The sequence below is a fragment of the Solenopsis invicta genome, chromosome 13 (genome assembly GCF_016802725.1).
Source record: "Solenopsis invicta isolate M01_SB chromosome 13, UNIL_Sinv_3.0, whole genome shotgun sequence".
In the NCBI taxonomy this organism is placed as follows: Eukaryota; Metazoa; Arthropoda; class Insecta; order Hymenoptera; family Formicidae; genus Solenopsis; species Solenopsis invicta.
In genome coordinates, this window is record NC_052676.1 from 3105319 (window position 1) to 3122530 (window position 17212).

At 35.0% G+C, this 17212-nt stretch overlaps 1 protein-coding gene across 7 annotated transcripts; it reads right to left on the bottom strand.

Moving 5' to 3' along the window:
- Window positions 1-130: 130 nt before the first annotated feature.
- Window positions 131-13509, bottom strand: LOC105202393 (transmembrane protein 94). Of its 7 annotated transcripts, none has more exons than XM_011170888.3 (25): window positions 12967-13509; window positions 11833-12007; window positions 11622-11756; window positions 11171-11307; window positions 10468-10661; window positions 9801-10271; window positions 9437-9598; window positions 9252-9355; window positions 8984-9072; window positions 8681-8918; window positions 8484-8580; window positions 7984-8201; window positions 7596-7831; window positions 7192-7316; window positions 6966-7114; window positions 5349-5489; window positions 4732-4872; window positions 4488-4653; window positions 4197-4405; window positions 3915-4089; window positions 3587-3832; window positions 3039-3276; window positions 2619-2712; window positions 2005-2166; window positions 131-1928 (listed from the first exon to the last, which is right to left on the bottom strand). In XM_011170888.3, exons 2-25 carry the CDS (start codon window positions 11889-11891, stop codon window positions 1856-1858), a joined length of 4059 nt encoding a protein of 1352 aa, XP_011169190.1. In that variant the 5' UTR covers window positions 11892-12007; window positions 12967-13509; the 3' UTR covers window positions 131-1855. The 7 variants fall into 7 exon arrangements, with proteins under 7 accessions (XP_011169190.1, XP_011169186.2, XP_039312337.1 ...); XM_011170884.3 differs by having other exon boundaries at window positions 11843-12007; window positions 12961-13509; XM_039456403.1 differs by having other exon boundaries at window positions 12961-13509.
- Window positions 13510-17212: the final 3703 nt, after the last annotated feature.

Below are 17212 nucleotides of genomic sequence, written 5' to 3' on the forward strand. Positions count from 1 at the left end.
GTTTGGATTCTGCAGTTTAGAGACTTGATAAGATAAATTCATTAATTTCTTAATTTTGTACATTAATAATATTGAATACAACTACACTCGCTGAACACTCGCTGTATGTAAAATGAATTTAAAACAGGAATATTGTTTAGTGAAGATTTTATTTCCATTTTAAAAAAGATCCATTTATTGCGTAAAATTAAATCTAGAATGCAGTATTAACAGCATCAGGATATAGCATACTGTTTAACGGAAGTTTATTAGTAAAATAAATTTGCTACGAGAGTGGAATATCGTTCAACAAAAACTGTACAGTCAAATCTTCAACTTATCGTTGTATAACACAAAGAGATCCATTCCAAGCAAGAAAAGATAGATTTTTAAGATTTAGCAAGCAAACAGCCTGCTTGAGAAATTTAATTTGTTGACAAATTAAAAGAAATTTTGCTAAACATTACACTTTCCAAAAATATAAAAAAAAATGACTCTTTTGATCCGCTTAAATATATGCGCTCCAGTAACTTATTAGGATTGAATAATTTCTTTAATTTTCCCTTTAGAATCTCCACTTTGCACAATGAACAAGAATTGTGTCGTCAATTAATTTAGAGTGAAAAACAGAAAATATTATTGTTATTATTAGTCAGAATTGAACAATGAGAGCAGCGCAAAAGGAGAAATTTAGTTGCGGAGTCAGTTTATGATTGTGGGGGTTCTGAAAACTCGCAAGATCATATTCCACTTTATCAGCGAGAAATAAAAAAAACCTATGCAGTCTAGATGACCGAGCGCTTTCTCACAACCAGAGAACCGTCTCGTGCCAGCGAGACTCCCGCTAGAACTCGCGAATTTAGTTCAATGCGGCTACCTACAATCTCGTAGAGTTATACATTTAATTCGCTAAAGTCTTGGCTAAATCTGCGATCACGACGAATAAATTACTATCGTTGCTACTCACGCTAAAAACATCCGATTTCCCGACTGACTGTGCGATTCTACAACGAGCTCGTGAAATCGAACGTTGAAAGGATGTCAAAGTTACCGATAGGAACGTCTTTATGTACAAATACTCTACGTAATACTAAGACGTCGTTAAATGCAAGATGTCCCAGATACCTCACTCGCTTTAGCGTAGATACTAGAAGAACGAAACAATCTTCTTGTTAAATTAAAATTATTTATTGTTAACTCACTGTTCTATTTATAAGATAGAATCTTCTCAATTTTTTTCTCCATGTGTATCTAATAATTTTTCAAATGTCTTTAAAAATTGAAGAAAAAAGAGTCCGGAACTAATCGATTCATTTTTTTTCTTATCAAATAAAATTAAAGCGACCTCATAATAGGACATCTTGAATCACGACAGAATCGGGAGTGAGAAAAATAACGCGCCAACGCGATTCCCGCGGCTTCTCGCAAATGATTTGTCAAAGAGAAACCGCCTTCATCAAAACGATTCGAGAAAACGAGATAGAAATCTCGTTGTTAGTCCAACGTACCATATGAGATCTCACACTCGGCGTTCATTTAAACTCGCAATCGACGACGACCCCTGCGGCAACCGACATGTACCCGTCGTATAATATCGCAAAAAAATATAAATACGTCGCTATAGAAAAATATCGGTGCTTTGTTCGAATCTAATACGTTTGGCAATATTTGACACAGCGTTGTAAGTACACAAAGCTCATTGTTTAAAAATCCTCGAGCCATCCTCGGACCTCTCGAGTTTGCAGCAACTGAACCGTAATACCAGTATACTTTCGATAATATATGCTAATGATATATACACTTAATGATATACCCGTATAATTTTTAAAACGCTTTTTGATGTTTCGAAGATGTCAAGTCGGTGCTACAAATTGAATTAAAATGGCGAATTCATTCCCAGCTTCGTACCAAATTCCAAACGCGCCCGTTTCTGATACCTGACGTTCACTCTGAGAAAAAAGGGAATAGAAACGTTAATCGCTTTCAGCTACGAAATGAGTTACAAACTAAGGAAGATAGACTTACTTGATTTCTTGCCACTTGATCAGCTCGTTAAACGCGAACGTCAGCGGGACGGAAAGTAAAAAGAACAACGGCACGTGTATAGGGAAATTTTCAATTTTTTTCCCCTCCTCTCGCCAAAATCTGCGGAACGCCATACCGGAGAACACCGCTTGCACACACAATCTGCAATAACATATAGTGACAGATGTAGTTCAGAATTAATCTGAAATCTCAGAACTCAAAAAATTCCGGACCTAAAATTTTTTCAGACTCGTATCAAATTCAAAGTTGCCAGGATTTGGTAGAGGATTTTCCCTCAAATTTGAGTTTTGTTAATTGTTATTGTCACGGAGGATTTTTTGGCAGGATAAAAATACTTTATTTTCCTCTGCTAAAAAATTTTAATTTTTTATTCTTCCCAAAAATTTTCTGTGATAATAACAACCTGGAAACTGATCAAACTACACATTGGAGAATAAAGAACGTAAATTGAAAAGATTTTCATTCGGCCAATCAGATGATTTTAATTTTAACTTGTTTTATGTTTTGATTGAATTCTAAACATTGGTTGAATTCTAATCTTTAATTTCCTATGAGTGCGTATTCTTGAAGACTTTATTAGATTTTTTACTTACACGATAAATACACCAATAAACCAACTGCAATTGCTCATAGGATTTTTCCTCCATATTGAATATTCTCTGTGCACAAAGCTGATGGATATTGTAACTGAAAGAAAAGATAGATATTAATGCATTTTCAAGTATTTATTGTTCGCTCGTGCCAATATTAAATATTATATCGATATAAAAGATTGCGGGTTCTTTGTTGAATCCTAATTTGAAAAAGTTAGTAAAGCACAATTTTTATTAGAAAATTTTGAAAAAAGACAAGATGAAACTGAACTTGAAGCTAAAAGAAGAACTATTTCGATTAACAGAAGTTGAAATTGAATAATTTTGTTTTCAACAAAAAAATCTGACGAACTGGTTGACTGAACTATTTATAACGATATTAAAAATGAGAAAAAAAAGATTATTGAGGTGCATAATTACCGAAGTGCAGGACTATGAGCGTGAGGGCGAAATGTTGCACGACCAGAACGACGATTGGCTTACTGCCCCAACCGCCCCAAATCTGGTCCCGCGGGTCCGGATATATGTACAGGCACTTGGAGTTCTGTGGCACGTAGACGGGGCAGAGCGTCAGGAACGAGATACACTGCGAGAGGATTACCGTAATCACCGTTGGCAAAAACTTGCTGCCATAGCACCATAACACGAATAGAGTGACCTATAATGCATTTATTAGTGTCATTTCTATTACTTTCGTTCTCGAAACATTACTTATTCTTAAAAAACTTAATACCAGCAGTATTCTGTTAATTACTTAAGTAATTAATTACTTATTTTTAGTATTAAAGCACTGTTATTAGTGATCTAAAAACTCTAAATAAGTAAATGATTATTAACTGCGAATAAAACTGCTAGTATTAAACTTTTTTAACGATAAATTAAAATGCTAATAAATAATCAGCATTTTATAATTTCTATGATTCGAATAATATAAAGCACGCGAACTTCGAAAGAACCACACTTCTCACCTCTCCATTGACTACGCATTGATTCTTCCCGGTTGCACGTTGCATTATCGTCGAATCTATCGGCGAAGCGATCATAGACGTCGACAGTATGGGAATTATCAAGCAGCACAGCCAGAGCACTTGATCGATGGAAAACAACGGCGGCAGCAGCAGAAATGCCGACAGCATTTGCATAAACGAAAGTGTAACTAAGCAGCACAGCCAGAATTGTATACAATTCCATACATTCTTCATGTAATGACGTGCCTGTGTGCACATTAGGAAAAGAACGTTTACTGTAGAATCTTCGTTATCTTTCCGTTTAATTTTTTTGGAAAATACACCGTACCTCCATAATGAGATGAAATATTGCCACGGGGTCCTCGCGTTTCACACTCAGCGAACACGCGACGGAGTTAAGCGCCCTGCTCAGGTCCACTGGGGAAATTCCCTGACTCTCTGTGGTGGGCACCAACACGGGCACCTTCTGACACACCTGAGGGTACAAGGGCTCCACTGCCACTCTACGATAGATTTATAAAAGTCTTTATTTCAGGATCTAAGATCACTGAATGAGATTTTGCAATCAACTCTTACTGATTCAATCGATTGATACAAAAAGTGAAATTACCCCGCGTCGGCCTGCATGAAGATTGGCATGTTCTCAGCGTTGGCAGAGGAGCCAAGCACGCACACCACCTCGCCATAGTCCTGCATGATATGCAACATCTCGCGAGTCACTGTGGTATTGCAATCAGTGAACAAGGACACAAGTAAAGGAACGTTGTCAATCAGTTCGATGTGTGGACGTATCTTGTCTATGCCCCTTGGCAGTTTAGCCTGCGCGTGCAGAATAAGCAAATTACGTTGCATCTCATGTATATAAATGTTTATTAGGTCTGATCGAGAAGATCTATCCTACCCTGTTCGACAGATCGAAGTTGACCGGCGCGCTCTGCTCGGTGCTATCGGTGAGACAGCTCAAAGATCTCCAAGCCTCCTGACCTGATCCCAGATCAACGCTCTGCACCAGGACGCTGTCCTCACTTCGCACCGTGTCCTGCTCCCTGCTCGACAGTTTGTTATCTCTGTAGCATTATCAACACCTTAAATATTGTCAAATATTTTTTAGAATTTTTTTATGCTGCTTTAAATATCGCAGTAACCTGTGGCTCATTGTGCTCTTGACTTGCGAGGTCCCTATGTTCCACTCGGTGGTTTCATCATCGAACTTCACCGTCGAGAAGTCAGTGTTGATAGCGCTCGGCGCCGACATGCTCATTGCTCGGCTGTTGTTCAAATTGGTGCTAAAATAAAAAATTTCTTTTTTTAGTGGGTATTCCCGAGCGCTTGATATTTCGCTAGTCGTAACGATGGGCAATGAAAAGCACACTTATGCTGAGAAGCCAAGAGTATGCGTTAACTTATCGTAAAAATCCACGGCAAAGCTTCCGTGACAAATAAATGAAAACTCTTTCTCTCGTCATGCCGCACATTTTTTATAATCAACCGTAAAACGCATAAAGAATTTTAAGTATTCTTCTCGTAACATTTCGAGTGCTTGTTTATATTTTTTTATTAAATTTATTTCCTTGTGATAATAATAACTTTATTATTATCTGAATATTTATACACTTCCATTAGATATTCCTGCGTTCTATGGTTGATATGTCGTCATTATTTTAATTTTTGTTCTTTGAAGCAAAGCAAAAGTTTGATTTTATATTGTATATATGGATATATATAGTGAGCTATTTCTGCATGTAATCGGCATGTAACGTACCGAGGTAAGACACGATTAAGCAAGTGGCTGGCCTCGTCCATGCAGGAGTAATTAGGCTGATGAGATTGGGCCGTGGGTGAGGGAGTGGGTGAGGACATGGCTGCTGCCTGGCTCACCCACCAACCCACTGGACTCTCGGACCTGATATATTGTCATGTGTGTGTTAGTTACAGTTAAGTATACATATGGGCGTGTAATCTTCGCGCGAGTAATCGTGCATTCGCGTGATCGAATCCTAGATTCGCAGTAACGAAGTTGCTCCACATTTATTAAGGAACGTATTGAAAATGACTGTAAAGCATCGTAGAAGAAAGATACAAAGAAGTAGTAATAAAGTACAATTGTTGTTAGTATGTGACTCGATGCCCTAAATTAAGAATGAGATATTAATACAGGTGTTAGGTATTAGGACATTGCAGCAACATGGATTCGCGACATCGTCTTCACGATTAGTGACACTGTAGCATATCTCGAAGAAAAGTTGAAAATTCTACTTCAAACTTGATTCAATTCTTGACCTTAAAATTCTTAGAATATTGCTTATATGTGAACTTTCAAGGATCTGTTTTATATATTTAACATATTGTTTAAACATTTATTTGCTTAAAAAAATACAATATTTGCTTTTCTTTAAACACATAAACTCTTTCTAAATTTTATTTTTAAGTAGATTTTTATACGATATAAAATATATGCAGTAAATGTAAAAAATATTTGTATAGAGAATTTTATACTTATTTTTAGAGAACTGGATTTTGTAACATTAGTCTTCGAGACATTCTGAATAGCAACGTTAAGCATGCAGATCAATATTAACAATAACAAAGGTAAAAAAGACGTATAGACAAACATATACGACGGGGGCATATGCGGATATCTCTCCAACCATTGCTGTCTCCTGTAATATACATGGACATATTTTATACTCGAGCTTTAAGCTCGCTCTAACAAGAATAAGAGAATTAATGCGTCGCTAATATGTACATGCAGCTTTCTCACGTATGATCTGATCCTACAGTTTTAATTCTTTTAGTCAGAAAAGTATCTCTTAAATATATTTAAAAATTTTGATCATTACAAATTTTTTTTTCTTCTCTTTTTGTTTGTAAAAGAAAACTTCATTGTTTAAAAATTAAAAAAGCAAGAGAAAGCCGACCTTGATAAAAACATTTTCATAATGCCTCAAACATTTCAAGAATTTTTTATATTTTTAACTTATAAAGATTTCTGAAAAAATATCTTAAACTTCTTCAAATTTTGTTTTTAAAAAGTATAAAATAAATTTTTTTAACCTTAGAATATTTCAAAATTTATAAATAAAAAATTCTAGAGGAGATGTAGACTTTTTCAAAACATTCTGAAAAGTATTCTAAATTGTATAAAAAAATCAAAGAAATTTTTAAAATGGTATAAAATTATACAGAAATTTTTGAAAAAATTTGAAATTTATATATAAAAATATGTATGAAGAATTAAAAAAATATTTACCACATGAAAAAGATTAGGGATCGGATCAGACACTGACTGTAAGGAAAAGTCGCGAATATGCCCCATAAGAAATCCAAGAGACATTGAAAGAAAAATGACGATACATCGCATCCTCATAACGCAGAATACCTGGCCCCTTCGCTGAGTAACGAGATGTGACAATTCCAACCACTCTCCAAGCCCATCTTCTCTGAGAAAACACGCGAACGGAGCTCGTTCTCCTTGCTGAAGTGAACGAATCTTATGCATGCCCTATCCAATTGCTCGATCAGTTGTACCTGTGGTTATAATATATATATACCACTGTACTTGCAATAAAACAAATTATTAACAATCAATTGTAGTAGTATCGCACCATATCGGTTTGCGCCTGATATTGCATGGTGACCATTCCGATGAAGACTTGATTGCACTGAACTTCAAAGCAACTTTCGATGTCGCTTACATCGTCATCTTTATTTTCATTGCACAACAAGGAATCTAAAAATAAAATTTTCTTGAAATCTTTACGAAACAAATAAAGACAAATTAATAGAAGAATTTATAAAAGAAAACATTAAAAAAATATATCTAAATGAAATAAATAAAAAAATCCAAATACATATTAAAAGAAAATTATATGTATATCAAGAAATCGAAATTTAAAATAGCGAAGGAAAAATTAATATTTGATTGGTTTGTGCTCGTTCTGCATTCGAAGCAGCATCTTCAAAAAAATCAAAGTTAAAAAATCCGTCGAATTCGCGATCTTGGATCTACCTGTCGAATGAAACTGCCCCAATATTCCTCGTACTCGGGGATCAAGAACGTTTCTGAAGTCCCACGGCAAGGGAGTTGGACTTCTGTGAGGCGTATATAAGTGTTTGCTATCTGCAGGTAGTTCCAAATATATATCGGACATCTTATCGCTGATGGCGCGCGTCAGTGGTCGGTAAGCGAATGCGGTGCAGTACGAAGTCAGGCTCGTCCTCTGATAGAAGTCTTGCACTTTTTTCCTGCGACAGAAGAGAAAATTAGGATCATTACGTAACAATTGAACGTATCAACTGTATCAACGTGTCAAATGTATCATTTTAAAAACACCTTGCATGATAGGATAATCCAGGACAATCCGTTTAAGAGACGGAATCGAAATCGAACGATGTACCTGTCTGATGCGGAAAGTGGACAAAGATCATGGCCGTCCCAATATTCGATGCATGAATCTAGAATTATGTCGGCCGTTCCCTGCGTCAACAATTGCAGGCCACCACCACTGCGCTCCTTCACGACCACGGCGACCATATGAGGAAACGGGAACTTTAGCTTCGTCGCGATGCTCAGTGAACGCGCAAACTTTATGTCCCGTCTAACCATTTCCGGTTGCTATCAACAAAGCGTTTAGTTTGCTTTTTCATAATTAATATATTAAAAACGCCGATTCAAATTTTTTATTTTGTTTTTATAATAAAATATTCCTCTCTTTGAACAATTTTTTTTTAGAATAGTAAGAATCTTAACAAACAATAATAGACATTAAATAAATTAAATTGTTTAATTTAATAACGCTTAAAATATTGTAAAGAATTTATTGCAAAAAAATATGAAAGAAACAGCAAAAACATTCTCACAAATTCTTATAAGTAAACAATTATCAGTAATACTCACCACATGCCTAAATGTACACAATTGCTGCTCCAGCTGAAAGATTTTTTGCGCTTGGTCCTGGAAGCCGATTTGCTTTGCCAGTTCGCATAGACATCTGCTGAATAAATTTTACTTTTCAAATTATTTCAAAACGGGATCTCATGAAGAAGAATCGCGACCGAATCCGAAGGAGCGAGAGGAAGGATAAAGACACGTACCGTCTGTTCGTTACTGGGACCAAGTTCTCGTTATAGAGAGCCTCACAAGTGACGTGGCAGCAGAACTGCATGTAGTGCTCCTGCGTGTCCATGTTGCACGTGTTGAGAAGGATCGCCAGGCCGAGTGGCTTCAGTGAGTTCAGGTGTTGCCGCCACGAGTGATCGTCGAACTGCAGCCGGAATGGTAGAGCGTGATCGTGGGTGAGATCCAGGACCTCGGCGGTGGAGTGCGACATATCTGCGAAGCATCGGACCTCGTTACGTCGCGCACTCTGGCTGTCGCTGCCGTCCGTACTTCCTTACCATGTTGCACATAGGATGTTCTGTTGGAGTTCACCTTAGTTTCCTCGGAATCCTGGTTCTTATCGGCCGTCTTGTCCACGCTGCCGGTACTAAAAAGTAAAGCCGATACTGTAATCACACCGACACGGCCACACACGATCGATTTCACAAATTTAAGTTACGTTAAATTCCTTTTCATCTCAGGGAAGGAGGGGAAAATTCGTGAATTCTTTTAGATACTCGGATTCTTATATCCCCAACTGGGACTCCACGACTATAAGGTGACTACCTCGAGCTCGGCGACAAAACATTGGCGTTACGTAGGAAAAATACTTTCTCCGCTGTTGGATTAGGCCACGAGAGAATTCCCTTCTTATCTACACAGCACAGTGCCTATAAAATATATAGAATGTCACACGACGAATCGATAATCATTACTCAGTATTCGAAACAGATTCGTGCTACGGTACTCACGGTCACAGAACCCAGAACGTGCAAAATACTCGCCGATCGCGACATCATGTGCTCCTTGCCGAAAAGGATGTCAAAGAAGTATTCCTTGAGCTCCAGCCAGTTGTATACTACGTCTGGATGACTGGGACCATTGATATCCGCGTCTTCAAAAGGATCTACAAACTAAATTTGTAAAACTTGTTAGATCGACAATATTTTTTAAATTGAACATAATGTAATAATTGTATAAAAGTATATTTTTAAAGTTTTATTAAATATATATGTTTTATAAAATATATTAACTTTTTCATATTGTAATTTAATATGTTATTATGGTAATTTGAAGCATTAATATATTTTAATTTGTAAATAAATTAATACTGACCTGAAGCTTTTTTGCGGACAGATAAAGCTTGAACAACGCTTTGAAGCGGGCCATGCCGAAGCAATTGAGAAATATCCAGCAGGCAGGAAACACCAATGGCAACAACGGAAGACTCACGGCGATCGGTTGTAACAGGAACATCTCGCTCCAGTGACCGGTACCAAAGTAATCTGTCAGGTACAGATAACGGAGCAGATTGACCACGAGGATAACGATCACGAATATCGGATAAGTCAAATGCTCGATGCAGCAGATCATCAGTAAGTGACGCTTGCGATTGTAATAAGTGACAGGTCGATCAAGGGCTTGATCTAGCGCCATTCGCAAGTTCGCCAGGTATGGTGTTTCCTGAAGTTTGTAGATCTTGCTCTTCAGAGGCACGCGGGACTGCGGTGTGGAAAAAATCTCATTAGCACTATGCACCGGCGCGCTGTAAGTCTCTCTGGCATGCAAAACTGGCGCTTCCGAATCCTGAAAATTTGATTCACACGATGAGTTTGAGCCTAAACAATTATCTTAATAAAATCTTTGTGTAATTTCGTTTAACAATTAATCTTTAGAAATTTTCATTGAAAATTTAAATAACAAAATCTCTGTACAACTTTAATTTTTTAAAGATTAAATATCTAGAAATACTCTTGCGTTGGAAAGAATTAAAATTACGTACATTGTACGGCACGCAATATCCAGGTGCTTGCTGGCCTGGTTTCATCACGATTATGTCACCGGCCACCAATAAAGCCCATGGCAAGTTGATTACCACACCGTCACGATATGTCCACTGCAGAGTCAAGCAAGGAGATTGTGGACTACATAGATGTGGGTAATTTTCAGATCTCCATTGACATGTAGAACGTGCAACTGCAATTTTGAAATATGTACTTGAATACAACGGCTTTTACAAAAATATTTATATAGGATTTATGTAAAAATTGCAATAATGTTACAGACTATTTTAAAATTTGCAATTTTAATTTTGAGAAAAGATAAATATCAAAGATATGGTAATCTTTATTTAAATACCAAAGTGTAGGCATACATTATAATCTACGTTATACAATAAAAATTATGTAAATTATGTTTAATATGTCTATGTAAACAATAATCTAAAGATCATCAAGATTCAGCGAATTTATCACAAATATTTGAAATTATATTATATATTCTATTTTTTAATATTACGTATTTTTATTTTATCAATACTAAAGTCAAATATTTAATAATCTTTATAACTTAATTACTTTTTTCGTATTATGTTATCCAATTTATAATTTACATTGTTATAAAATGTATTGTCTATACAAAAAAGATTTGTGTAAATATGTTGACATATTCTTGAAATTTGCAGCATAATTTTGTTAAATACATACCATCGAGTTGATCAAGAAGATTTTTTACTCTATAAGGGATTTCCTCATGTCGTAATTTGTTATCCAATATCACTAAGATAAAATTCAAAATTACTGAACAGCAGACTATCAGTCCTTCGAACGGCAGTGTTGAATACCTGCAACAATACTCATTTATGCAGCTGTCCCAGAAGAAAATAAAATCACAGCACCAGTCATTGAACAGTCATCAGTAAATAACAAGAATATTAACATAAATAATGAGATTTTTCAAAATAATAAATTGCACATTAGTTGATATTTTTGTAGACATAATCTTCATACAGATTTGTTTAAAACATTATTTATTTAAAAATGTAATTATATTAAGTAGTCTTTATTTGTTCAATTACTGATTCAATTTCTCATTTGATCTCAATAGATCAGAACCAAAGCAAAATTTTATATAAACATGAATTCCAGCTTAATTTACCATGTTTCATTGAGTGTGAAGTACGCAACGATGAGAATAACGGCATTGATCAACAGCGCAATTGCGGAGGTCCAGCATAGCGTCGTATACTGACTACGATGATGTAGGGCGTCCTTTAGCCAGGCTCTGTACTTCCTAAATATAAACGATATAAGTACATATATCACATAAAATAGTTCATACATGCTTGAAACAATCACAATCACTGTACAAGATACTACTTATTTCTCCTGTGATCCTCTTCGTATTCCTGCAAGACACGTTTAACATCGCGATGCAGAGTATCCAAGGCTACGATGGTGGTTAAGCCTAGGGTCTCCCTAGACTTAGACTCAGCATCCTCGTTTTTCTCAGGATCCTTGTCAATTAAGCGATCGCCCTCCATTCTGTATAAAAAGTAGCTAACTCAAGAAGTCAGTCTATAAATTAATAAAGAACGACGGGCAAATTGGGTGCCTGATTTTGGCAAGTAAAACTCTGTATGTTTCGTGGTTTTTAAGACACTGAATCTGATTCTGACTTTTGAAAAATTTTAATTTCTCAGAAAAGTCTATTAAAATGAAGCATATGAAGCTATTGAATATGCAAACAACTATCATGAGTAAAACTGTAATAAAATAAACAACATTGAATGAAAATCAACATATATGTAGACAAGAAAAATTAATAAATATAGACCTTGCTTGGCCAAAACAGTGCTAAGAAATATTTTTTGTCTAAATCTTCTAGTAGTGAAATACTATAATAGAAGAGAATATTCTGAGAAAAAGTCTTTCAAAGATGTAATAAACAACAACGCCCTCGATTTACAAATAATTCCCATCAATAATGTTTTTGTTTCTGAATATCAATAATTTCATGATCTTTTCTAAGCAGAACATGAATTATCGCAGGCGAGAGCATTATTATGTTTTGCCAGCAGGAAAACACGAATTGATACGTTCATGAAGCTCGACAATAACACTTTACAGCACTAGATATTTAGTTAGCTTCACATGTCGATTTGACATGCTTTTTCAAATTAAACTTTTGTGAACGGTAAAATCAGATTCGGCAGTGTTCAAAAACAACAAAAAGAGACATACCGTTTTTACACTTGCCACTCCGGGGATCAAAATCGGCCCGTTTCACCCGTCGTCCTCTCAACATACTCCATTCTGAATGACACAACGATACGATTCAGTTCAACGACTTAATAAATGAGACACGCACTTTCCAAATGAGGCAAATAGATTGCAAGCAATTGCAAGTTGACAATAATACGCTTATATCGTCGACGATTACAAACAAAAGATGCAAAGTCGAGGAATAAAATGTAATAGGGGGGTTATGAGCTCACACGGACTCTCGCTCTCGTCAGGAAACGATCGCCGTTCCTTCTCGTGCGCACGACACTTGACGTAATGTCTCAGAATTGATTGCAATTTATCTTCGGTACAGCAGGGCTCGCATAATTTTCGGAGTCTCCGCTCGAAACTGCGACGAAACAGCACTCAAAACATATAACTCGCATCGCTCGCGACGATTCTGGAGTGCAATCGCGTAAAAAGAGAAGGAGAAGGGGAGAAAGAGAAAGAGAGAGAGAGAGAGAGAGAGAGAGAGAAAGAGAGAGATAGGTAATTGTTTCGGAGTTTCGAATTAAACGCGATGACTGAAAATTGCGCGTATTAATCCTTGCTTCAGAAAGAGAGAGAGAGAGAGAGAGAGAGAAAGTTTTAATAGAAAGCTTTTTTCATTCTAATGTAAAAAATAAAAATTATTCAAAATATCCCCACAATCTCTGATTTTGACTAAATTAAGTTAATTTGATGCGTTTTCACACAAAACGAACGAATTTGGCAGAAAAAGTGTCGTTCTGCCCCGCGAAACCGAGATATCAAGCACTGAAGTTGACGACTATTAAGGTTAGGAAACCTGTCATAGCAATGTAACAAACTGTAGATAATTGATTATCTACGGTGCCGTTAACAAGTGTTGGTAAAATAGGAAGTGAATAAAACGTAAGTACTAGTTTACTTCTTGCTACCTCTTTGCTTTATATGATCCCCGCGTATCAGGAGCGATTTCTCGAGCCCGAAATCCCGGATTTCTTACCGGAATGATTGCAAACTGAAGTCTCTCCTCACCCATCTTATAATGCAAAATTCATCTCTTGGCTGTTTTTATAATCTCTCCCGCACTTGAACGAACGCGAAATGTTTCTCGCTATTATTTAATAATAATTTAATATCAAATAGTTTACGTCTTCATTAAAAATGTACGTATTAAATGCAAAAATATGGCGAGATGCTATAAACCTACCCATCTAATCTTTTAATTTTTAATGTAAGACCGTACAAATCCTAGAAAATAAGTACAAAACAAGCAAATAAAACAAACAGATTTACTTATTATTTAATCTAAAAATAAAATGCAATTTTTATTAATTTTATATATCCAAATTAAAATATAGAAGGAATTATTACAATAAAGTATCACAAAAACTAAACATTTGCATAAGCTTGTATTTTGTTTTTTTATGTACCAGGAGCGATTTCTTGAACCCGAAATTCCGGATTTCTTCCCGAAACGATTGCAAACTTATTTCTTAATTCTCATCTATCTTCTAATATGGAGTTTCTAGTTACGTGAATTTTTACTTTAAATGATAAAACGGATTTTTTACCAAACCAACCGCGATCGATTGGGACCTAGTTGTACGTAAGCGTTGTTGACTCGTTAATAAAGTTTGAATGTCTCATATCATTCGTCGTATTCCGAAATTCCTGAGCTTGATTTGGAAACATTCCGTCGCTAGAAGCAACTAATTCTCTAATACAAGTGTTGTACTACCTCAATCTATTAAGCTGAATATAATTACGAACGAGGATTAATTGGGGATGATTATTTGATTCTTAAAAAAAAGAAGCAAAAAAATATTAAATGTATTGATTGTAATACATTCTCGTACATTGAATTGCAAACTTTCAGGTACACTTTTAAAGCAAAATTTTATAATAAAATTAGTAATTAAAAATTATACATTTATAATGCATACTTATGTCCAGCAACTAACAGACGAAGTTTAAAAAGTAAATGAAGCTCACGAATTACTCATCGATGAAGGAACCTATCGCGATTAGTTAAATAATGTTGAGTTTCGAATACACACTTTTCATTTATTTAAAGCTACTTTGCAGCAAGAAATGGAATCCATAACATATGCGAGTACGCGTCACAGCGAACAAACTCGTTTTAATTTTAATTTGATTGTTACATGCTGTTGTTGTTTGAAAAATATTTCATAACAAATTAAACTTTTATTAAAAAAATTTGTTATTTGAGAGTTGTTATTTCTATTTTTTTACCATTAGATTGTCTTCGAATCTAAGAAACAAGAAATAATTCTAACAGAAAAGATAAGAGATTGCAACATTCCTTCTTGCATCTTTTCACATACTAGAGTAAGATTTAGACTCAAATTTCACATTATAATGCTAAAAATTGATTTGAGATCTCTGATAGAGAGAAAATTGACCAATTGCATTTGAACAAGGCACTAACTGTACATACATGTAAGTGCAGTATTATATTTATTTGTTGCAACTGCTGTTACTATAAAGTGCAAAATCCGCATTTACAACGTTATTAATCCTTTGCTATTAATTCTTTAATAAAGAGATAAAATACAAGCTTATACAAATGTTTAGTTTTCGTTATACTTTACTGTAACAATTCCTTATATATTTCTTGTTTCTCTATTATAATATATCGTCTCCGAAAGCCAAACAATTAAAATATATATATTTACGTTATTTATTTGGATATATAGAATTAATAAAAATTGAATTTTATTTTTAGATTAAATAATAAGTAAATCTATTTGTTTTATTTGCTTATTTTGTACTTATTTTCTAGGATTCGTACGGTCTTACATTAAAAATTAAAAGATTAGATGGAAAGGTTTATAGCATCTCGCCATATTTTTGCATTTAATACGTACACTTTTAATAAAGACGTAAACTATTTGATATTAAATTATTATTAAATAATAGCGAGAAACATTCCGCGTTCGTTAATGTGCGGGAGAAATCATAAAAACGTCCAAGAAATTGATTTCGTATTATAAAACGGGTGAGGAAACAGTTTAGTTTGCAGTCGTTTCGGTAAGAAATCCGGGATTTCGGGCTCGAGAAATCGCTCCTGGTACGCGGGGATCATGTAGAGCAAAGAGGTAGCAGGAAGTAAACTAGTACTTACCCCGCTTTATTCACTTTCTACTTTACCGACTCTCGATGACGGCGCTGTAGATAATCGAGTGTTATGATTATCTACGGCGCAGTTATCGAGAGTCGGTAAAGTAGGAAGTGAATAAAACGGGGTAAGTCCTAGTTTAATTCCTGCTACCTCTTTGCTCTACATGATCCCCGCGTACCAGGAGCGATTTCTCGAGCCCGAAATCCCGGATTTCTTACCGAAACGACTGCAAACTGAACTGTCTCCTCACTCGTTTTATAATACGAAATCAATTTCTTGGACGTTTTTATGATTTCTCCCGCACATTAACGAACGCGGAATGTTTCTCGCTATTATTTAATAATAATATAATATCAAATAATTTACGTCTTTATTAAAAGTGTACGTATTAAATGCAAAAATATGTCGAGATGCAAACCTTTCCATCTAATCTTTTAATTTTTAATGTAAGACCGTACGAATCCTAGAAAATAAGTACAAAATAAGCAAATAAAACAAATAGATGTACTTATTATTTAATCTAAAAATAAAATTCAATTTTTATTAATTTTATATATCCAAATTAAAATATAGAAGGAATTATTACAATAAAGTATCACAAAAACTAAACATTTGCATAAGCTTGTATTTCTTTTTTTTATGTATCAGGAGCGATGTCTTGAACCCGAAATTCCGGATTTCTTCCGACACGATTGCAAACTTAACTTATTTCTTAAATCTCACCTATCTTCTAATATGGAGTTTCTAGTTCCGTGAATTTTTACTTTAAATGATAAAACGGATTTTTTACCAAACCAATCGCGATCGATTGGTACCTAGTTGTACGTAAGCGTTGTTGACTCGTTAATAAAGTTTATTCGTTTGAATGTTTCATATCATTCGTCATATTCCGAAATTCCTGAGCTTGATTTGGAAACATTCCGTCGCTAGAAGCAACTAATTCTCCAATACAAGTGTTGTACTACCTCAATCTATTACGCTGAATATAATTACGAACGAGAATTAATTGGGGATGATTATTTGATTCTTAAAAAAAAGAAACAAAAAAATATTAAATGTATTGATTGTAATACATTCTCATACACTGAATTGCAAACTTTCAAGTACACTTTTAAAGCAAAATTTTATAATAAAATCCGTAATTAAAAATTATACATTTATAATGCATACTTATGTCCAACAACTAACAGACGAAGTTTAAAAAGTAAATGAAGCTCACGAATTACTCATCGATGAAGGAACCTATTGCGATTAGTTAAATAATGTTGAGTTTCAAATACACACTTTTCATTTATTTAAAGCTGCTTTGCAGCAAGAAATGGAATCCATAACATATGCGAGTACGCGTCACAGCG